The 22,876-nt window shown below is 38.9% G+C and overlaps 2 protein-coding genes and 2 pseudogenes across 3 annotated transcripts; 3 read left to right on the plus strand and 1 right to left on the minus strand.

Moving 5' to 3' along the window:
- The first annotated feature begins 1,314 nt into the window (after positions 1–1,314).
- On the plus strand, positions 1,315–6,191 carry LOC149048445 (uncharacterized; annotated as a pseudogene). The gene is made up of 10 exons (XR_016184725.1): positions 1,315–1,517; positions 1,749–1,969; positions 2,065–2,196; positions 2,474–2,644; positions 3,447–3,586; positions 3,981–4,064; positions 4,261–4,344; positions 4,493–4,558; positions 4,918–5,096; positions 5,235–6,191. The product of XR_016184725.1 is annotated as an uncharacterized LOC149048445 (transcript).
- Positions 6,192–15,798: 9,607 nt separating this feature from the next.
- LOC149048446 (uncharacterized) lies at positions 15,799–16,933 on the plus strand. Its single transcript, XM_089199470.1, has one exon. It carries the CDS (start codon positions 15,799–15,801, stop codon positions 16,477–16,479), a length of 681 nt encoding a protein of 226 aa, XP_089055596.1. The 3' UTR covers positions 16,480–16,933.
- Positions 16,934–19,504: 2,571 nt separating this feature from the next.
- LOC149048447 (uncharacterized) lies at positions 19,505–22,745 on the plus strand. Its single transcript, XM_089199406.1, has 3 exons — positions 19,505–19,624; positions 20,171–20,212; positions 20,609–22,745. The coding sequence occupies exons 1-3, from the start codon at positions 19,602–19,604 to the stop codon at positions 21,132–21,134; spliced, it is 591 nt and encodes a 196-aa protein (XP_089055532.1). The 5' UTR covers positions 19,505–19,601; the 3' UTR covers positions 21,135–22,745.
- Positions 21,665–22,861, minus strand: LOC149048448 (uncharacterized; annotated as a pseudogene).
- Positions 22,862–22,876: the final 15 nt, after the last annotated feature.

Genomic DNA, 22,876 nt, shown 5'->3' on the forward strand with positions numbered 1-22,876 from the left:
CTTACTTTAGTGTGAGGACTATATCGGATTTCCAGAGCTAAAACTTTCCAGTAATTTAGTTCAATAGCCAAGGTTTTATTCTATATGGGTTTTACTAGGAAGCGGCATATACCAGTGACCTTTTACAACAGTTAAAGTTCGCCTTCATTTATTAACATTTCCAGGGATACAAATTTGACCTTTTTAAACTTGTCGATTGTAAATGTTAAAAACTTCTTTATTCAAATTTCTTTCAGGAAATTAAAGAGTAAGTACGAAATAATACTTGGCTGAAGTTTCGATGTTAGGGATTGTTTCTTATGCGTTCACCGTTTTCTCGAAGTTGCGGTCGGATTTTGTTCTTTTGAGTACGAAAAACCAGCAAAAAATCGATTTTTCAAACTTTTTGTAATTTCTCCCGTACAATGAATCGCTTGAACCCAAAATTATTTTTTCTTCATTAAGGTTACTAAAAGGGAAGTTTTGGCGAGAGGAAAAAAAATTCGTTTTTTTCACGAGTGTCATGCGATTTTCGATTTTCGATTTTCTCGGAAAATGGCTCTTAATTAGTATCAAATTAACGCATACAAGCGGTCAAAGTAGGCCTGAAAGGACTCAAGGCCTGGTGCCATAGCCTGCGAACCCTTGAAACGCGGCTTTGGAAAAGCTTTGGATACCATTATGCCTCCTAAACGCGATTTTAGGTCGAAAAAAAGTTTGAATGTAGTTACTTTAAAGGTGGAAAAGCTATATGAAAGTCGAAGTTTAGTGTTCCAGTTCGATATGCCGCCCAGCAATTAACTGATACAACGTCTGTAGTCGCCGGATCTTCTCTAAACACGTGCGGTGGTTTTTCTCCAGACCAAGAAGACCTTCCCCATATTGACGAATATCATGGTTTGAGAACCAATCAAAGATCTAAAAGTAAAAAAGTGCGACTGAAGCGCAAGTTTGGGGCAGATGTGTCATTCCTTTTTGCGAAGAAGAGGCGTGCGGCAGATGCCTTCACTGCAGTCCAAGGCAATTCCTATGCGCAGATCACTTCACAATCTCCTCCAGTCACCTTTTCAATTATGTTGCGAAACCCGATTTCTTGTGTACTCTGGCCGTTAGGCAATTTCATTTGTACGTTTAATTGGAGATACATCCACCTTTTTTCCTTACAACTTCATATATCACCTCTATTCAATTACTTCACTTAATGTAGTTTTTTCTCAACTTCAATGTGCATTATGTCAATGAGACCTGACCCATTTTTATATAGAGGAAAAAGCGAAAGCAGTAAGGATAATTTTTTCTTGCAAGCATACATGTAATTTGCTCTATACTCAGAACAAAGTAAATTTTATTTTTGGCAATTTTGAAAGAGTTGGCTGATTTAAATGGTGTGTGATTTGTATTCACCTGATTCATGTAGGATATTTTATGCTCTTAGGATGGAAGATTTGTGCCATATCAGTTTGGTGAGTGTGTATGGACCACACCTCACAAAATGGATCATGGATATGTGCGTGACATTATAGCTGTAGGTTTGCATGGTAAGTAACTAACAGCTGTGCAATATGTAACTATATTGTGAGATAGGTTGCCAGTCTGCAATTACTAGTACTACTTTTTACTTATACTTATATTTAAATAGTTAGGTTACCTCTTCCAGGAAGGTCTTTGTTTGTGTTTTAATTGTTTTTTTCAACACAGACAGGAATTAATAAACAATTATTATAGAAGAATACGACTATGGACACACTATGGTGTTTGTCTTTATACAGGGCAGCAGAATCCCATCAAAATCAAATGTTGTGAGCATGAAACAGAAGCCATAACGCTGGTCAGGAATGGTTTCTGGACATCTACTCCAAAACAGCCCCAGGTAGCCTTTGACCTTGAATTTATGGCCTTGCTCCAATACATTTTCTTAGAATGTAGAGTGTCTTTAAGGTCAATATGTCAGGCACTGCAGTGGCTGGTCCCACCTGCTTCAAAGGTTTACCTAAGTATTCATTCAGTAATTTTTTATCTTATGCTTATGAATTCCTTTTTATTTTCTTAATTTATACAATGAATAAATTATTTGTTTTCCTTTAGATTAAGGACATCTACTGGCTCCTTGTTGGAGATCGTTTCTGCGAGTTCCGGTCTATGTCTAGCATGTTGAGTAACCTGAAGCATTTCAATCCTTCTTATGAGAATGATCATGAATGTCCTGCATGTCCTAAGGTTTGTGATAAGTCATCCTTCAGATGAAATGTCTAAGTGGGTAATATTTACCTTTAGAAATCTCAAATAACTATCACTATATGTGTTGGCATAATGAATGATATAATTTAGACAAGAAACATTGTTTTGAATCTTTATGATTCTCTCTTTTTCCTAGTGGTCCTCATAGTGTGGCAGCTGGTCTTAGCATGAGTTATTCCATTGTTTTTCATTCATTTAGGCATAAGAACTATTTTTAACATGACATTTCTAATAAGATTTTGGCATCCGATTGTAGGAGAAGGGAAGTTTATTTATCTCTGTTGATGCATTGTTTGGATGTGTCTGCAAATGCAGTGCTGGAACTAGTGGAAAGTCCTCAAATCATGGAGAGGAACTGTTCATTAGCCAAGAAAAAGTAGATGCATTTCTAGCTAATTACAGCAAAAGACCAAGCAGCAAGTCAATGGTGTGTGAACCAAAGGACTTTTTCTCTTACTTTGTATTTTGTTGCGTTACTCTAACCTTTTGTTACCCATCAGTACTCATACCACTACTCAACCATTGCAATGAGAGACCAAAAGTAACAATTATGTTCGTTACTTGTAATAATGTTAGTGTTGAATAATTTAAATATGGTACAGTTTGAAGGGTTAATAACTTTGGTAACATTCTGCCCAAAATACATGTAGCTCAAATATATTGTTAGTTTGTTATGTAAACTTAACTTACAAGAACTGTGTGAATTGTCAGCTTCAAGAACAAGTACATAATCTTTATTGCAGCCCCCTCTTTTCCTTGATCTTTTTCTATTTTTTTTTTTCAAATACAGTTTTTTTTCCTTTTTTTTGTAATTGATTTATGGTCTTTAAAGGTAATATCTTCATATTTGCTTACACAACTAACTCTGCCAAGGGTGTCTACTGTCACTCTTGCTGGTCCCAAGCCTGAATGAAAGAGGAAGGGTTGTTATCAAGCAGTAAATTTATTTGGTTGTCCCATTTTTTAAATTTTTATGAGAAATTGATGAATGATTATTATTTTCTGCCAATATTTTCCTTGCCACCTTTCCCATAATGTAATGTTTAATTTCTAATGTGAGGATTCACCTCCAACAACCCATATCTACTTTGAATGCCACACGTACATGAATGCTACATAGATCTTAATTCCTGTTCTGTTTTTATCTTTGATACTTCTGCTTTAAATGACATCTCAAGAAAAGGTAGAAAGGAAGTTGAAGATTAAGAGTTAAATGTTTTCTGTTGTAGGAGCAGTGTAATCAGTTTCAAGCTGGTTCCAATCTCCGTTCCAAAAACAAATCCACAAAGCTCGATGAGACGGCCCTCTTTGGTGGAGGCTGCAAGCATGAAGTGCCACGGAAGTTTTTCAGCTTAAAGAGAGGAGAAGAGTATGTACATGCAAAAGGAAATCTGTACATTATTGGTCAGCTATTGTTAAGAAATATGTAACCAGAGTGCCTTGTAGGATGCATAAATTAAGAGACATGTCACTTTTTAGGTTCCTAAGGAAAGAATTTGTATATGATAGTCGTACTGCTGTATAGCGTAACTCTGTTTTATACACCATTTCTATTAGGGTACTCAATGAAACTAGGGAACAAATAAATTACTGCATGGACATTGTAGCTAATAATGATTATATTTTTATTAAACAGGATTGGAAATGCTGTGTATTTGCTAAAATGGATTAAAAATCATGTGCAAGATAAAGCTATCAACATTCGCTTCTTCTAGTTGCTTGTTAAATGATGCCCTGTTGTTTTTAATTTATCTTCTCTGTAGAATACGCACCAGGAAACATTGCTTGAAAATGTTACTCTTGCGATACCTGCATTTCACTGCTATGGACACAAAGTTTCTTGTCAGGTATTTTGAAATATTTTCCTTTTGAACACTTTTGAGGAGTTGAAAGGTATTGAAAAACACATGCATGTATTGTACATTGTACTTTGCCCCCCTTTTGATTACAGAGTGATAAATGTTTTGAAGTGCTTAAGAGGAAATTAGAGCACCACAACTGAAGTTCAGATAGGTACACGCAAGTTACTTAAACAGTTACAAGTTCGTTTATGATTTTACGTTTCCTACTTGAAGGTTCATCACCAGATGATTACCCAGACCAGTTGAGGCAGTTTTTCTGTGTAAGGTATGAAGTAGCATGGGGATCTGGTTTTCATACAATGTTTACCCCAAATTTTACAGTAAATGTGTCACTTTTGGTCCATCACTTTCTGTCATTTCTCCTGACTTTCTCTGATGCTTGTCTTCTGAATTTTCAAACTGCTCATTAACAGAACAAACCTGCAAAAATGTTCCCCAGCATCTGAAACTTGGAAAGTACTGACCGATCAGCTTGACAGGTATGAAACCATATTTTGGATCCTGTAATTTATTCCCCTAATCCGGGAACTAAATGATCTTTACGTAAGGATATTAAAACGATTTTCAAATGAGGTCCGCCAAAACAAAGCAAAGAACTCATTACCAGCCACAAAATCTAGAAATAGCTTATCATACAAGTAAACAGACAATCAGGATTCGGGCAATCAGAGTTATGGAAAATTCCGTGTCAGTAAACGTGGAAGTCGTTATTGGTATTTTACTGGGTTCTCAGGGCAAGTTTTGATTGCCAATCGCACTTCAAAGCAATGCAAATCCAAACCAATAATTTCAACCAAATTTTGGGTTTCTCCACTGTTTTCCTTTATGCTGGTAATAGGTTGGATCAACAGCTAAAGAACCTTGAGGGCGGCCAACCCCGATGGTCTCCTGACAGTAGCATGTATATTGCATACCTCCGCGATTTGCAAGACAAGCGTCGAGAAGACTTGCTATTATCCATGCATGTCAAGTGCTCAGAAAGGTGGTTTCTCTTTCAACTGATGAAGTAATATGCAGGTATTGCATTGATATGTTCCAGTGCTAACTGTCGTCGATAAGAAGCCCGATTACAGCTAACCAACACATCGTATTGAAATGATTATAACCCAGGCTTTCTACGGTATCATTTTGACTCATGTCGTGTTAATTCTTTAGATGGACAAGCCATGGCGAAACGGCTTTGTAGGCAAATTTGAAAGGCAACGGGAGCCATTAAACAGCTGGTCAAGGAGTACACAAGACAAAACGTTGACACGGTGGGTTGTAAATACCCCTCCACAATTGCGGTTGAAGACGCGCTAAGCATCGACAGTCCACTGTGGCGTGTACTAAACGATGACATCCAACCGCAGTCTGCTGTTCCCTATTGTTTAAAGAGGCAACTCATTGATTTGTTTCACACACGCAAAAGATGCTTAGAGGAAATAGCCAACACCAAAGAAGAAATGGCTCGGATGTTCAGTCATTTCGAGGGAAAGTTGAAGGTATTGGACACTTGGTCAAAGGAACTGATGGCACAGAAAGATACGGAGCGAGCTCGTGCATTACTCTCCATTGCCCGCACTAAAATGGATGAGCTTTCCGTATTCACAGATCATCTCCACAGTCTCTTTTCTAATGCTGGTAGCCATGAGGAATGTGAAGCTCAGTTTGACCTTGGAATTTTCCCCGAAGTAGATTGTGATGATGCCGATGAGGAGGTTCAGATGGAGGACGATTACAACACTGATGAAGTTGACGTGGTTCAACAGCGTGGCCAAAGTGAAGTCTTTGAGGACCTGCGTTCCGTTCTCAATGCTGAATACGGAAGTGACAGTAAATCTGATTCAGATAGTTCAGATTTAAACACAGAAATATCTTGATTGTAACTTGAATCGTTTCAACTGCCTGTTCCTTTTCCTCTTTCACTCAAGAATGTAAATCTACGAAGAAGTGTTACCAATCAGCTAAAAAAAATTAAGCTCAGTGTCAACTAGTCAGTCACTTTACACGACAAATAACAGCTCTCCTCCACGAATTAATTCAATCTTGTTTTATCGACTTTGGCTCCTTGACGCATCCTTATCTGGTCATTTTGTTGTGACGTTTGAAGCCTCATTAAATTGAAAAAGTTTCAGCATTTTGGCCTAAGTGTCTTTGTTCGCGGGACAAGTATTTTAACGCATGGCAATGGCGACCTTTATTAAAATTATCTAGTGCATTATTACATTAGTCAAGAACATCTAAGGTTCGCAATTTTGCTAAAATGAGTGAGAGTGTGACTGTGGGTCAAGAGCAATATCCCATAAGAGCGACGAGGAAGTCGAGGAATTGGCCAATGTCGGCAAAATGGGTCCAAGTGTCCTATAAATACCATAAGAAAGTTGTGGAAACTGGCCTTTATGGCCAAAATGGGTCCAATTGCAAGTCAGTGTCGATATCCCACAAAGATCGTGAGAAACTTGTAGAAACTGGGCAAAATCGCTAAAATGGGTCCAAGTGGGAGTCAAAATCGTTATAAGCAAGTTGTGGAAACTGGCAAATATCGCCAAAATGGGTGCAAGTGCGGGCCAATGTTGACATCTCGTGAAAGAAAGTCGCAGGGATTGACCAAAATCACAAAACTGGGTCCAATTGAGGGTCAATGCTAAGATCCCATGAAAATCATTAGAAAGTCGAAGAGATTGGCTGAAATCACCAAAATGGGTTAGGGTGCGAATCAGTGTCAACTTCCCACGAGAATTGTAAGAAAGTCGTGGAAACTGGCTACTTTCGCCTAAATGGGTCCAGGTGGGAGTCAAAATCGTTATAAGCAAGTTGTGGAAACTGGCAAATATCGGGTCAATGCTAAGATCCCAGGGTGCGAATCAATGTCAACTTCCCATGAGAATCGAAAGAGAGCCGTGGAAACTGGCTACTTTCGCCTAAATGGGTCCAAGTGGGGGTCAATATTGACATCTCATAAAAATGATAAGAAAGTCGCAGGGATTGACCAAAATCACAAAAATGGGTCCAATTGAGGGTCAATGCTAAGATCCCATGAAAATCATTGGAAAGTCGAAGAGATTGGCTGAAATCGCCAAAATGGGTTAAGGTGCGAATCAATGGCAACTTCCCGTGAGAATCGTAAAAAAGTCGTGGAAACTGGCTAATTTCGCCTAAATGGATCCAAGTGCAGTCAATGGCAATTTCCCACAGAAGACACAGGAAAGTCGCAGAACTTAGCCAATATCGCCAAAATCGATGTTTCCAAATATCACATGAATATTATGGTAAAGTAGCAGAGATTTGCCAATATTTCGTTAAAATGGATCCAAATGCGAGTCAATGTCGATATGCCATGGAAATCAATGGAAAATTTTCAAACTGACCAAATATCGCGAAAATTGAAAACTGCAGGTCAATGTCGATATTCTTTGAAAATCATAGGTAAGTTTCGGAAAATGGCAAATATCGCCAAAATAGAGCCGGGTGCCACTCGATGTCAATATCTCATGAGAATCATGAGACAGATGTGGAAACTCGCCAATATTGCCAAAATGGGTTTAAGTGCAGATCAACAGCAATATCCCATGAAAATCATATGAGAGTTCTGGAAACTGGCCAATATCGCTAAAATGAGTCCAAGAGCGAGTCAATGTCGATTTCCCGTGGAAATCATGGGAAAAATTTAGAAAACTGACCGTAATATCACTAAAATGGTTCCAAATTAATGCGTGTCGACAAGAAAATAATATGAAGGTGAGAAAATTTGCCAATTTCACTAAAATGAGTCCAAGTGTGGGTTAATGCCAATATCCCCTAAAAATGTCAAGAAAGTTGTGTAAACTGGCCAATATCGCCAACATGAGTCCAACTGCGACTTAATGTCAATGTTCCATGAAAATATCAGACAGATGTGGAAACTGGCCAATATCACTAAAATGGGTCTAGGCGCGGATCAACAGCAATATCCCATGAAAATCATAGAAGAGTTATGGAAAATGGCCAGTATCGCCAAAATGAGTCCAAGTGCGATTCAATGTCGATATCCCATGGAAATCATAGGAAAAATTTGGAAACTGACTAATACTTCCAAAATGAGTGTATGTGCGGACCAACAGCAATCTCCCATGAAAATCACAGAGTTCTGGAAACTGGCAGTATCGCCAAGATGAGTCCAAGTGCGAGTCAATGTCGATATCATTGATATCGATATAATTGAAATCATAAGAAAAATCTCGAAACTGACCAAATTTTTCCGAAATGGGTCTAAGTGCGGACCAACGGCAATCTCCCATTAAAATCATAAGACAAAAGTTGAAAATTCGCCAATGACGTCAAAATGGATCTAAGTGCGGATGAACGTCAATATTCGATGAAAATCAGAGAAAAGATGGCAAAATTCGCTAATATCGCCGAAATGGGTATAAGTGCAGGTCAATATCGATATTCTGTGAAACTCATAGCCAAGTTGTGGAAACCGTTTCATATTGCCAAAATGGGTCCAAGTGCGAATCGATATCTCATCAAAACCATAGAACAGATGTGTAAACTCGCCAATATCGCTAAAATAGGTCTCAGTGAGGATCGGCAGCGATATCTCATGAAAATCATATGAAGGTGAGGAAATTCGCCAATATCGCCAAAGAGAGTCTAAGTGTGGATTAATGCCAATATCCCATAAAAATGACGAGAAAGTTATGTAAACTGGCCAATATCGCCAAAATGGGTCCAAGTGCGACTCAAGGTGAGCATTTCATCAAAATCTTAGGACAGATGTGGAAACTCGCCAATATCACTTAAATGGGTCTTAGTGAGGACCAACAACAATATCCCTTGAAAATCATAGGACGGTTCTGGAAACTGGGCAAGTCGCCAAAATGAGTACAAGTGCGATTAAAAGTCGATTTCCCATGGAAATCATAGGAAAAATCTGGAAACTAACCAATATTGCCAAAATGGGTCTGACTGCGGACCAACCGCAATCTCCCATGAAAATCATAAAACAGATGTGGAAATCCGCCAATATCACCAAAATAAGTCCAAGTGGGACCCAATGTCGTTATCCCATGAAAACCATAACAATGTTACCGAGTTTTCAATGCTCGGGAACTCTGGTTTGGCTAAATTCACGTCTGATGCAAATTGTCTTTAATTCTCTGAAAGGTGGTGAAATCTTCGTAAACACTCGAAGCTCAGAACAAATGTGGTGCATGCCAATAGGAAACAAGTGATAACAGGGATCAGTTCTTGATGTATTAAGCTGTATATCAAGTATACTACGTGTATCCTCCTGGGAAGGCTAACACACACACACACACACGCACACACACACGCACGCACACACACGCACACCCACAGTTTTCGAGGTTTTACCCAATGAAACCGCTAAAGACCAAAGAAATCCGGGCCATACGATCTTCGTTTCGTGTCTTAATTGGTTTCATAACACCAAAGTAGCCACAATACAAAGAAAATGAATAGAAGGGACTATTTCCCCCTTATTCTTTTCAAGAAAAAAAAGACACTTATAGTGTTGTTCCATGATACGATAGAAAGCCTAAAAATGGAAACTTTTCAGACCAGTTCATAAGGGGATGATGGACTACGATACTAGAGTCATTGATTGATATGTAAAGTACTAGCATTGACAAGACAATTGACCAATAGATTTGCTTGTTACTCGCTTTCATTATGCACCTGCACGTCGGCACTTCTGTTATTTATTACTGGTTTCTGTTAGGTAAATACAAGTGTTAATGGTCTCTCGGGAAAAATTGGTTCAATAGCACCTCTCACCAGTTAGTTCTTAAGCAGGTACCTTGTGCAGCTTTTATGATAACTACTTTAGCTTCTACTCTAGCATGGTGTATGTTAGAGCGCTCTACGAATAAAAGTATACTGTGGAACCAAACGCTATCTCTTTCTTGACGTCCGTACAAGTTCACTCGAAGTAGATCGCTGTGTGCCAGGAAATCGTGACGAGTTTCCGTTCTCATTAGCCGAGTGGTCTCTGCCGAGTTAATTCCCGCCGTTTGTACGTTTCCCGCAAGTTCAGTTTAGAGTGCGCGAGAACTTATCGTCAAACTTGTTAGGAAACTATGCGATAAACATCGGATATGCGATGCTCGATGGACAGTGCTTTTTCCTTTTATTGCCAAGAAATTAACCAAATAAACATAAAAAAGCAAACAAACACACAAACAAAAAATAAAAATTAAGAGATTTATTTGCCAAAACCACGTTACAATTTATTGTGCACAGTTCCAAAAGGTTATGGCGCCTTCACAGGGAGGTCAGCCTGAAGAAGTAAACTTCAGTAAGTCGAGTGAAAATAGGTTGCCGGCTCTAAAGGCCATTCATAAAACCACCGACAAAAATCGATTCTCCGTCATAGAATGCACCATTCAACCACAAAGTTTCCCGGATTCACAGTGCGCCCATGAATGTGTGTTCGTGGTGGAAGAACAAAAACCACACATATTTTTCAGGCCGTGATTGGTAACAGCATTCCAAATTAGTATCTGCGTAAAAAGGGTTACAAAGTAAATAACGTTGGTGTTAAATACTTAGGAGACCAAATAGTACCCTAGTCTTTCATTCCAGCGTGATCACTTTGTTTCATGGAAATTCCTAATTCCTTTTCACACGTAATAAGCCCGTCACTTTGAGTGGTAAACACGCTTAACACTGAACTTTACAAAGTCAGAGATAAAAAACTTGCTCACTTTTGGAAACGATAAAACCAGCAGCAGAGGAAGTGCTGCGTTGAGATTAGGAAGGAGTACCAAGAACAATGGATGCGCGGGAAGTACAGTGGTCAACAATCACTGTGGCTCTGGTTGCAGATGACTGATAAACACTTAAAGAACTTGTGTGTGATGAGGTTGTGTCAAAGTGAAGGAAGAATGTATGGTATGTTGTGTAAATTTTATCTTTTCGACTGAGGTGTTTTGTAAGTTCTATTATTAGTTAGTTTGTTGTGAGTTGGTATTGTTACGGTTGTGAATAGCAGAGGTTTTTAACTTAAACCGGGAGTACTAATTAACAGGAGGTCGACGAATTAATAAGGGAAGGAGTGGGCGTAGGAGAAGTAGATGTGTGAGTGATGGCTGAAGGGGTCGTGCAACTATCCATGGAGGGTACAGGCAAAGAAATACCAAAGTTCCAGTCATGACGGGCGAGCCACAGCTTTCGGCGCAGGCCGCTTCCGTAAAGAGACGGTTACGCGGAATAACACCAATCTCTTTCTTTAAATCCAAGGGAAGGTTATTAAATAAAATTCCCAATTGCTGTATCTTAGCGTAAGGCATTTTACTTCCTCTGTTTCCGACAAGTTCACCCACAAAAGACAAAGACAGAAATTGACTGGAAAAAAAAACGAAGCTAAAAGTCACTCCTTGTTGCGTTGAATATGACACTTATACAGAAATCATAGCCATAGATAAAGGGAATTACCACATCAATACATTAAAAGCAGAAATAAAATTTATATTGGGAAAGAAGACTGACTTTTTTTCGTATTGCAACAAATCACAAGAAAAGGCAGAAGCTGGATGTAAAACAGCTAATGACCCCTTTAATGCTTCAAATAGTAGTTTATGGAGCTGTAGTTTTCAATCATGGGTCAACTGAAACTGAATGCGGCCATTTCAGTGGAAAGAGAAAAGAAAGATATTTTTCTATAATTTGGAGGAACATCAGCTAGATCTTCGAAGACCTTAATCCGCACGTGCATGGATAAAGGCAAATATATGCTATAAAAACGCATACTGTATTTGAAGTTGAACACTTCTTGTAGATGTTTTACTGACACGTCTTGCTTTTCCACCAGGGAATTACCTATAAAATAAGGACCTATTTTCACTGGAAATATAATGCTTTCTTTTCTAAGTTCTTAAGAAACGAGATGCTTGGTGTAATAAGTTGTTGATCTAAGCATCAATGTAGTGAATTTCATTGAGATTCATTTATTGTTTTTATATATTGAGATTATATTGATATTTAAGAACATAGATGTACACTTAGAGTAACAGAAATTGAGTACCAGGACTACTGCTCTTGATAACCTTTTTTTGAGGTTCTGTTTATGTTTTGAGTGCAGGAATGAAATGCAAATTGGAATTAACAGGTAATTGGTTTTACTAATTGTTTTTCTTTTTTTCATCAACTCATGTATGGATCCAATTCACAAATTCTCAAGCGCAAAAATTTGCAGAAAGATTTCAACATTACAAGTAAAATTAGTATGAGCTTCTGAAAGTATATATCAAGAGTAAAGTGCTAATTAATGCATATCTTCAGTCAGTACTCACAGTGTAATCTACTTGCAAATGTTTCCATGATGTTTGTTTTTAAAAGGCTGTCACCAATCCCAGCTGAACCTTGGTAACAAACACCATCATAAGCACATAACATCAGTGCATGACCACCAAGTGTTTCCAGTTCTGCAACCTGTGTAAAACATTGAGAAGGATTGGTAACAATTAGAAGAACAAAATAAGTGTGATAACATATATACTCATTACTTAAGCAATGTCAGTTTGTTTAGTGCTGGATTAAAGTTGTATCCCATCATGGGAGTGTATGGTGACAAACATTTAATTACATGAAAATTACTGAGCTTGCATACTTAGAAAGTTGTGTAAATCAAGGAAAAGAAAAAACCTAAAAAGTAAGATATTTAAAACAGGTAATTATGAGTAAGTTTAAGAATAACTTTCATTGTTTATTAATGAAAGGGACATGGTGCATTTTCAACTTAAAAGGTAAGATGTAAAGCACAAATTTAGCTAGATCAAGAATGACTACCTTTGTGGAGAAACTCCCTTGTGAAAGCATTAAAGCCACTTTGTTTCCTCACTAGTTTCTTTTCTGTCCTCTTGTGTCCACCAAGCACTCTGGAACCACTACTACACTTCGCATTGTGGTTGTTTATTCAGTGCTGACAGGAAAAAAAAGTAATGTTTCACACTAAAAGAAAAAACCAAGAAAAGTAAAATTCTAACTGGTTTAGCAATTTGACAAACAAGAAAACTTTGAACTAACTGTCACTGACAACACACATGCAGTCACAGCTACTTTAGGGCTGACACTCAAAAAGTCAACTTTGAAACACTTTATGATGGTAAATTCATATTATCAACTCAGTAAATAAAACAGAATTTTCTTGCTATATTTCCCCAAAAATGCAGCAGCACAGGTTCTTTAGAGACTTTCTCTCTTTATTCAATTGGAAAAATATATTTTCCAGTTACTTTATCACATTAATATGACTTAAAACAGTTAGATGACATTGAACAGTAGCTAAAAAGGCTATTGAAAAAAGGAAAGTCTGGGAGGAGAGGTCTGTGCATGCAGTCCCATAAAATTAAAGTTCTGAGCTTCTTCAAGATCTCTTTAAAAGTATTTCTTTTTGTATCTATATTGTGTGGTACAAATACCACATCAATTTTGTCTATCTTAAAATACTGAAAAAGATGCAAAATAACAAATAAAAACAAATTGAAAGATAGAGAGACACAGAGAGAGGAGAGGGAGAGAGAGATGAAAAAAATAGCGATAGCAAATGAATAAAAAACATGTAAATCTAAAGCACCCCAATGACTTTTGTTTCATTTGCTAGTTGCTGGCTCGAATAACATTTGAAAGTTATCAGAAGTCAACTGTGAATATGACCTTCTGCATTAACATCCTTGTATGTAGTACCTTATTCAAAACACTTAGTTCAATTGGGTTTTACTGTATTAATATATAAGACAAAACTTATGTAGGTAACACATAAGGTGCAAAGAAAGGGAAATACTAAAGCATGGCTTTGCATGCTTAAATACTAAAGCATAACCCCCTTAACACAAACTAAAACCAATAAGTACACCTGAAAACAAACTAAAAGGATGCAAAGTAATCTTAAACCATTTGAAACCATCTAAAACCATATAAACCCATCTTAAATCATTTGACCCATATAAAAAAATTGGCAACCATCTTGAATCTACTAAAACCATTCAGAACCATCTTAAACTATCTGGAACCATTTATAACCTTCTTAAAACATCTAGAATGATCTGTAACCATTTGAAACCATCTGGAAGCATCTGTATCCATCTACAACCAACTCAAGCCATCTACAACCAACTCAAACCATCTACAACCACCTCAAACCATCTGCAACTTACTCAAACCATCCACAACCGACTAAAACCTGATCTACAACTGATTCAGACCATCTACAACCAACTAAAACCATCTAAAGCCATGTACAAGCAACTGAAACCATCTTAAAACTATCCTAGGGGCCTGTTTACATGAAGGTTGGGGGACTCCACCTAGGTGAGGTGACCTGCCTATCCATATAATCTCTTTATCTTGATCATGTTTACATGATAGGCAGGGTGACCTGCTTAGGAGAATGTCTCCCAACAGGGATGGCAATTTGCCATGTAAAAATCCCAAGGTGGGTCAATGTATCTTGCTGGGGTTGCTAGAGTTTCTGAGGTTGTGAGATTGTACATTAACACAGGCTATTTCTCAACCACAGGTAGGCAGGTTACCTCAACTACCAAGGGTCCCCCACCTTTATGTAACCAGGCCCTAAACCATCTTAAACCATCTTAAACAATCTACAAGCAAACCATCTTAAACCATCTAAAACTACCTCAGTGCAACCATCTAAAACCACCTCTGCACAACCAACTAAAACTACCTAATTGCAACCATCTAAAAACCACCTCAGTACAACCACCTAAAACTACCTTAGTACAACCATCTAAAACCAACTCAGTACAACCTCCTAAAACTACCTCAGTACAACCACCTAAAACTACCTCAGTGCAACCACCTAAAACTACCTCAGTGCAACCATCTAAAACCACCAAAAATCAAAGAAATACTATCTCAGATAGTAGGCTGGTTTAAGAGGCCAGCTGTAGATGAATGATTCAGACTGTCATTGTGCTCGACAAATAGGAGTTATAAAGGCCATCATTGTTCCTATAATTTCCTTATGGAAAACTAAATTACAGTCGATCTCATTTTTCAATTGACAACTTGAGTCATTCCCTCCAGCTGTTTCGCTTGTCACCTTGGAGTCTTTTGTGTCGCGTCTTATCACAATGGCTCACGCCACGTCAACACAGAAAAACATTGCAGTTCATATCCGTAGTTACCAGATTTTTTGTGGACAGAGGGCTCTCCAGTCCTTTCCAATTAGTGTTAAATCTATAAGTTTGTATATCGCCTATTTAGTCATGCAAAAACGCGCTTCTGGTACTATTCTTAATCATCTTAACAGCCTCAAACATGCTCATCAAATTGCCGGATACGAACTCACCTGGAGTTCTAATTATCATTTTCAACTTTTGCTGAGGGGCACTAAACGTTTCTTAGGGCCTCTTCATATGAGCCCGGTAACCGGGCTGGCCCGGTTACAGGGACGAATTTTGTCGTCTGTTCATATGGGAAATTTCAGCCCGGTTACCGGGATGAAAAAGAGTCGAAAAGGGCGCGAAACGTGGACTGAGGCCCTGGGAACGAGTTTGAGCATGCGTAGTTGAAAAATTTTCATCCCGGTAACCGGGCTGGAGTGTTCATATGGGAAAATATTTCATCCCGGTTACCGAGATCTCGGTTTCTACAACCGAGATCTCGGTAACCGGGCTGGCCCGCCTTCTCATATGAACACATCGAAATTTTTACAAAGGAAATAGGAGTGAGGCGAGATCTCGGTAACCGGGCTAGCCCGGTCAACCGGGCTCATATGAAGAGGCCCTTAGGCCAGGCTGTCGCTCGAAAATATGCTATTACGCCTTCTATTTTGCACGCCGCATTTGACCATTTCAATCTCTCCCTTCCGCTGCACGCAGCTATGTGGGCTTTGTTTCTAGTTGCATTTTTTACTTTTTTACGCAAATCCAATTTAGTACCAGACAACCCGCGGCGAATTTCTCCTAAGGTCATCACTAGGGCAAGTTTGGCTTTTACACCTGTGGGCGCTAACATCCATGTCTCCTCTACCAAGACCATTCAGTGTCAGCAACGTTCTCTGGATTTGCCCCTCCCCAGGGTCCCTGGGTCTCGTCTTTGCCCCATTTTCGCTCTTCGTCGCCATTTATCCCTAAATCTCGGGCCAGTTTCTGCTCCCCTTTTTTCAGTTATATCGGGGTCTGGTCTACAGCCAATTACTTACAAGCAATTTTGCGCCTTTCTTTCTCGGGTTATTTCTAGTCTACAATTAGATCCCTCTAAATTTTCTCCTCATAGTTTTCGACGGGGCGGGGCTACTTTTGCCTTTGACTGTCATATTCCCTCGGAAATCATCAAATTGCAGGGCGATTGGCAAAGCGACGCATATCTCGTGTATCTAGAATTATCTCAGCAGCAGAAACAGCGCGCGGGTCAAGCTATGGCGGACAAGCTTCAGACTATGTTTCCAGAATAATGATTTATTAATAGATTTCCATTATTTTTTTTTTCCCTTTATAACCTTTTCGTATACTCCTCAATCACCTCACTTTCCCTTTTTCTACACTCCAGTTTGGGCACTTTGGCGTTCTTGTTTATTGTCCAGTATTTTGTTAGGCAGTTCTCGCACTGTGCAATAAACTCATTTTGCCCAAACTGTTTTGTCGTCTTGGTAACGTGGGTGATTGAGTAATCATTGATTAATGATGGTTAATTAACTAGTGATAGAGATATCGAATTTCCTTTATAATCTAGTGCGTGGCCTAGCGTCTCATCTTTTGTCAGATCCGGAGACGAGGCGTAATCTCTTCCCACCACTCCCACCCTTAAACAATGTATTTTTTATTAGTTTTTTCTTCTTAGTTGCGTTCTTGTTTATTGTCCAGAATTTTGTTAGGCAGTTCTCGCACTGTGCAATAAACTCATTTTGCCCAAACTGTTTTGTCGTCTTGGTAACGTGGGTGATTGAGGACAAATTGCAATGTATCAACAAATGTCTAACAATGGCACCCAGTTAATTACATTTTCATGTGAAGTAAGAGAACTTTCATTCAGTACAAGAAAGCGGTACGAAACGTGTGAAGGGGTCCCAAAAATTGAAATTGATTACAGAGGTCTCCAGAGGAGCAAACTATCAATGCGGTACTCGGAGAACTCTCTTTGTCGATCGTAGGTAGTTTTAGATGGTTTTACGTGGTTTAAGATGGTTTGTCTGTTTTTAGGTGGTTTCAGGTGGTTTAAAATGCTTTTAGGTGGTTTAAGATCGTTTTTGTGGTTTCTCGTCGTTCCATGTTATTTCTATTTAGATGGAGAGAAAGTACAACACATGCTTCATTTAATTTCTTTCGACATAAAACGGCTTTCACATCATTTGTGAAAGGCTATAGCTATGGACAACGCAGAATTAGGACTAAACTGGCCGGCGAAAACCTTACACTGTAACTTCATATAAAGCCTGTGTGTAATAAAATTAGAAAAATGCTCGAAAGATGTCCTCAGATCGCAATTAAATCAACGTGGTTTGTAACAGAATAGGTCAAAAGATCAGAAAAATTAAACTACACTAACTTCAAATGGCCTGAAACTCTTAACAACATACATACATGAAATTTAGTACAGGAAATTAATTATTCTGGTGCGTGGGATAAAATGAATGTTAATCAAGGCCGTGAGAGCTTAAACTACCTTCACTTGGTCTTCTGAAATGCCGACTATTGTGGCACATGCACGAATTTTGTCGCACATCGCTTTCTTGGTGGAAGTCATTCCCTCGTTGAAAAACGTGGTCAGCACTTCCTTTTGTTCTTCAGAATAAACTAATCGGGACTGCCTTTCCATTGTAAAGTAAAAAGGCCAGACGCGCAATAACCTAATGATCCACGTTGTGCAGGGTACAAAGACCAAGCAATGGGGTCAGCGAAGCGTGCTGCGCAGGGCGCTAATAGGGAGTTTAAGATACGGTCACTACGGACTACGGACTACAGTAATACACGGCGAGGACCTGGTTCGAGATTTACTGCGCATGCTCGATAGCAAGTGGGTTTCGCAGTCCGTTGTGTGGTTGCAGGCTACGGGGAGTAGTCGAGGAGATTCGCGTAGTGAGGACTACGTCAGGGTTTGAGCCAGGCCGCGCCATTGCGCAAGTCCCGCACTGCAATTGAAATTGTCCCTTAAAAAAACGGTCAAGGGGACAATTTGTCCCCTTCAAAATTTAGGGAAAAAACTCGAAAGGAAGCACACACGAAGAGTTTTATCTCGGTACAGAAATTGCAAGCTAAAACAGAACGTGGAAAGTATATTTTCTTGCACGTTTAAAGTTCATTCTAAAGTCACGTTTCAGTCACACTTTACTGAACACGTACGCCTCATGCTCAACCAAGCGTGGTGAACGCACGTGGCAATCTTTACTACGCTTTTCACAAACATGCGAACTCAAAAGTTCAGAAGCCGCCTTCACAATTACGTTTTTCGCTGCCCTTAATCATAATTACGATCACAAGCAACGAACCTTGAAACAGAAACACACGAAACGGATTGAAATCCACCAATGACAAATCACAAAACCATGACCTTTTGAACCCGTGAAAGTAAAATTTTGTTTCCTAAGAGTTCCGTTAAGATGATTGACGGCAGCGACAAAACCCAATCGTCAGTTGGCTTTTGAACTTCAAAATTCGCATGTTTGTGAAAAGCGCAGTAACATGTCACATCGAAAACGTGTTCGAACATTAGAAAGCTTTTTCGCTCGGAATCGAAGCCAGAGTGAATCAGAGAAAAATGATACAGAAGAAGTACAGTGTATTAATCAGGAAGAAACGAATGAGGATCGAAGGAAACCGAAAAAATCACGAACTTTCCTGAAAACTTGGTTGCGAGATCACACATGGTTGCGCTATAAAAAAGAGGCGATGTTCTGCTATTTTTGTCGGAAATCTAAGAAGACAAACCCCTTTGCAACGGCAGAAGGGTGTACAAATTTTAGAACCTCAACTCTGCAGCAACTCTTTTCTACAGCCCTTGATGTTTGGGCTAGAACCACCTGAAGAATTAGTATATTTACGTTTACCAGTGATTAAGAAAGGAATTGAAGTTTACAAGGCGATGCCGGGACGAGATTCTGTTGTGTAATGTTTTGAAGTATAAAGCATAGTCATTGATCCTCTGTAAATATGACGAGAAAAAGAAATTTGACATCAATAACATAACTTTTCTTTTTTGTATCACTTTTCTTGTATTACAAGTCTTACAAGGATCAGATAAAAAAAATGTTTTTGTCGGCTTGCCTGTATGAATGTAAAAAAAGAAAATGTCGAATAAAAATTAATTTGTCTGTCCCCCTAAAAATGAAAATGTCCTCCAAAATTTTTGCTAAGGGGACAAATTGTCCCCCAGTGATCAAATACTAGCTCAAACCCTGCTACGTAAGTATTTTTTTGCCGATTTTTGACCAGTTTTGTTTTCTAAACGCTACTTTTATGTTGAACAGTCTTTAGGCAATTAAACTTGAGCGAAAAAGAAGTAAAAATCGCATTTTTTTTCTGATTCTGGTTCTGATTACTGACGCCCTTTGAATTCTGTTGTGTTTACAAGCAGATTAGGATGTCAACAGGAGATGAAAGCAGGTAATTCACTTTCTTTTTCTACTTTTCAAAGGTGAACTGCGATTTTTGTTGGAAGTATGTACTTTTTCCAAATCAAAATAGATTGTACAAGCTTTTACAGGGTTCGTACAGGTCATGGAAAACCTGGAAAGTCATGAAATTTAAGAATTCATTTTCCAGGCCTTGAAAGTCATGGAATTTAATTGTCGGTCATTGAAAGTCATGGAAAATTGAAGTTATGTTTGCTAGACTAGTTCGTGCACAGTCCAAAATAAGGACAAAAAGACGTAATTAAACGGCTTTTAGAAATGGCACATATGGTGGACACTAAAGTGTTATCTGTTGCACTGAGTAAGGTAAATACCCTAAATAAAAACAAGGATAGTTTTGAAAATTTTCTTAAGTGACAGCTATAATCAAAGTCATGGAAGACTGGAAAAGGTCATGGAAAAAGTAATGGAAAGTCATGGAATTTGAAGGGCTCATAAGAGTACGAACGCTTTTTTATATAAACGGAAACTTCATTGTCAATCATGACACTGACTGGGTATTTGTTTGTCTCTTTAGTGTGTGCTCCAGTGGCGAGTCAGCCGTCTCTGTTCGAACAAAGTAAGCTCACATGTCTGAAAATGGCATTTGTATAAATCGTTTTTCAAATGCTCATACATTAATTTATATACTGGTTTTGTGTCCTAAAATTGATATGCAGAAGGAGAGTTGAAGATTGGGAAGGGAAGTTAATGGAGAACTATGGTGAATCAAAATCTGATACAATGACCAAATTGGGAGTCTTATGTTTACTTTGGATTTAAAATTAATGTTTTTTTGAATTTAACCTTGTTTCCCAAATAAAATAATTTACTGACTGGAGACAGCAGCCTAAGGACAGCTTTTTATGGTGTTATTGATCAACAGGTGATAAAACGTGATTGGCAGGATGCAATTTTGTACTAAGAAAATACTTTGATGCTACGTATTAATTTTATAAAATTTGTTCCTTTTTAGTGGGCCGTTTCGTTGGAATGAAGCAAAAAATACTCTGCTCCTTCGGGAATTATACTCCTCGGAGCCATTTCTGTACAAAGTGGGCAGCAAGGAAGCTGGCCAAAAATGGACAGAAGTAGCCGAAAAACTAAACTGCTTCAGTCTTTTTAGAGACATGCCTCGGGATCAGCGAAGTGTGAGGGAACAATTTAACAAGCTGTTAAAAGACTACAAGAACAAGAAAAACAAAGAAGAAAAAGCAAGTGGGATCAACCCTGATCCACCAACAGAAAACGAAACATTGCTTGAGGAAATAGTTGCGGCCATGGAGTCAATAACACTTCGTGTAGGAAATGCAAACAGCAAAAAAGATGACCAGAAGAGGAAGGATGCACTTGCATGTAGAGATAAAGCCATGACCACGTGGGCAAAGGCTGGAGCAAGTGGTGAAGCCTCTGATTCTGGGGACGAAAGTGCCACAGAGAAGAAGACTGTAAAGAGAAGAGGAAGAAAAAGAAGAGCTAGTTCTGATCCTTCCAGTATTTAGCAGAGAAAACAGCTAAGGAAACAGACCTCAGAAAAGAAGAGCTGGAACTTCAAAGACAGCAGCTGCAACTTCAGGCTGAGCAGCAAAAAGAACAATTCAAAGTGCAACAAGAGCAGATGAAGCAAATGATGCAAAGTCAAATGAACACACAAAACCTTGTTCTTGCTCTAGTACAGAAACTTACAAAGTGATAACATTTAAGAGTTTTGTTGTTTGAGAGCTTGGCTGTTTTGCCATCCCATACATTCAATTTAAAGGGGCATTTTGCATTTTTTGGAGACTCTAATACGTTGTTGTTTGTTTCACAGAACCTTTAACAAACTGTTGCATTTTTCTATTAGTTATCAGAAAATTCCCCAAAAATACATAAAATACATCATTTTCACGGACAGAAGACTCACCAGACACTAGCAGTAATCTTGAATGAAAAAATAAAACCTGAAATCCTGGATTAGCTGCTAGAACAACCTAATATATTTTGTAACTTGGCATCGGGCTCAGACATCTCTACTTGATATACTGTGATGCCATTAGGCCAAATAGTCTTGAACAGTTGGTGGATCAAGTTGAAAATGTGTTGATGTTGTGTTACCATAAAGGCAGGTGAGAATATTTCTAAACAGTGCGGACACTATATACTGCTTTCCAACTGCGCTTAATCCTAACTTTAAGTTTTTCTTGAAATCTAAGAACTTGAACGAGTTGGAGATATCGCCAAATAGCCATTCCACCGAAGCTCTAGCAGAACTCATTGCTGAATTAAATGCTTCCATATCGGCTGTAAATACTGGAACCTCCCCTATTCGGTAAGGGGCCATTAAATGAGGATGAAGAGAGTAAGCTGGGTCTCCATAGAGACATAGGACGTCCCCCCTTGGATTGTAAGTTTCTCTTTCCAGCGTTTGCAGCAGGCCAGAGTCTTTAAGCATCCCTGCATCGTGGCGTGCACCCTCCACCGGACCATAAAGATTTGCTATCAAACCATTTGTCACTACTACGGATTGAAATTTTAGCGCATGAACACGCTTGTGCCCGTTGTATACAACGCGCTGTTTTTCTCCAGGGCGACATATGGGGCGAACCATATGTCAATGAAACCAAAACAATTGGTGAGTGGACTTCCTTGTCTTGCTATAGCACAGGCGTATTCTTGAAGGCAAGCAGGGGTAAGAAATGGCTGATTCCAAGAGGTTAAACGAAACTCATGTTCATTAAAAACCCAATCAAGTACAGTGTTGGCGATCATGCACAGCTCTGGCACCGGACGTCCAAAAGTTGAAATTAAATCGAAATAGCGGCATGGGTATGCTAGTCGTTTTAGCAGTAAAAAAAGTCCTTCTAAGCCACTGCAAACTGTTCCCTGTGGGCACTTGAAACTCGCCGGAATCCGCAATGCGTTCAATAACATCGGAATATCATCCTTGGCCACCCTGAAGTGAGCTTCGCACTCGCAAGAGTCGAACACATCCAAACAGAATGGATCAAAATTCCAGTAAGGAAATGAAGGATTAACGGGTTGGTAATAATCGTAAAGAACAATAAACTCTTCATCATCCAGAAAACCATCCGCATAAGCGATTAAAAGGGCGTTTCTAGCATCTTCGAAGGACATTTTTTTTCCCAAGTGCAGCCGTAGTCCGTAGTCGTTGTCACGATCTTAACGTCAAACAACACTCCAATTTTCGCGCCCTTTTAGCGTAGTCGGCCCAGTCCACGCGTGGCTTGGATTCTCACGCCAACAC

Source organism: Pocillopora damicornis, chromosome 3 (assembly GCF_964200805.1).
Source record: "Pocillopora damicornis chromosome 3, jaPocDami1.2, whole genome shotgun sequence".
NCBI classification, from domain to species: domain Eukaryota; kingdom Metazoa; phylum Cnidaria; class Anthozoa; order Scleractinia; family Pocilloporidae; genus Pocillopora; species Pocillopora damicornis.

Coding starts and splice junctions, on each gene's coding strand:
- LOC149048446 (XM_089199470.1), top strand. CDS start 15,799: ATGAAGAGGCCCTTAGGCCAGGCTGTCGCTCGAAAATATGCTATTACG.
- LOC149048447 (XM_089199406.1), top strand. CDS start 19,602: ATGTCAACAGGAGATGAAAGCAG. Junction 19,625..20,170: donor TCAACAGGAGATGAAAGCAG/GTAATTCACTTT, acceptor TTGTCTCTTTAG/TGTGTGCTCCAGTGGCGAGT. Junction 20,213..20,608: donor GCCGTCTCTGTTCGAACAAA/GTAAGCTCACAT, acceptor GTTCCTTTTTAG/TGGGCCGTTTCGTTGGAATG.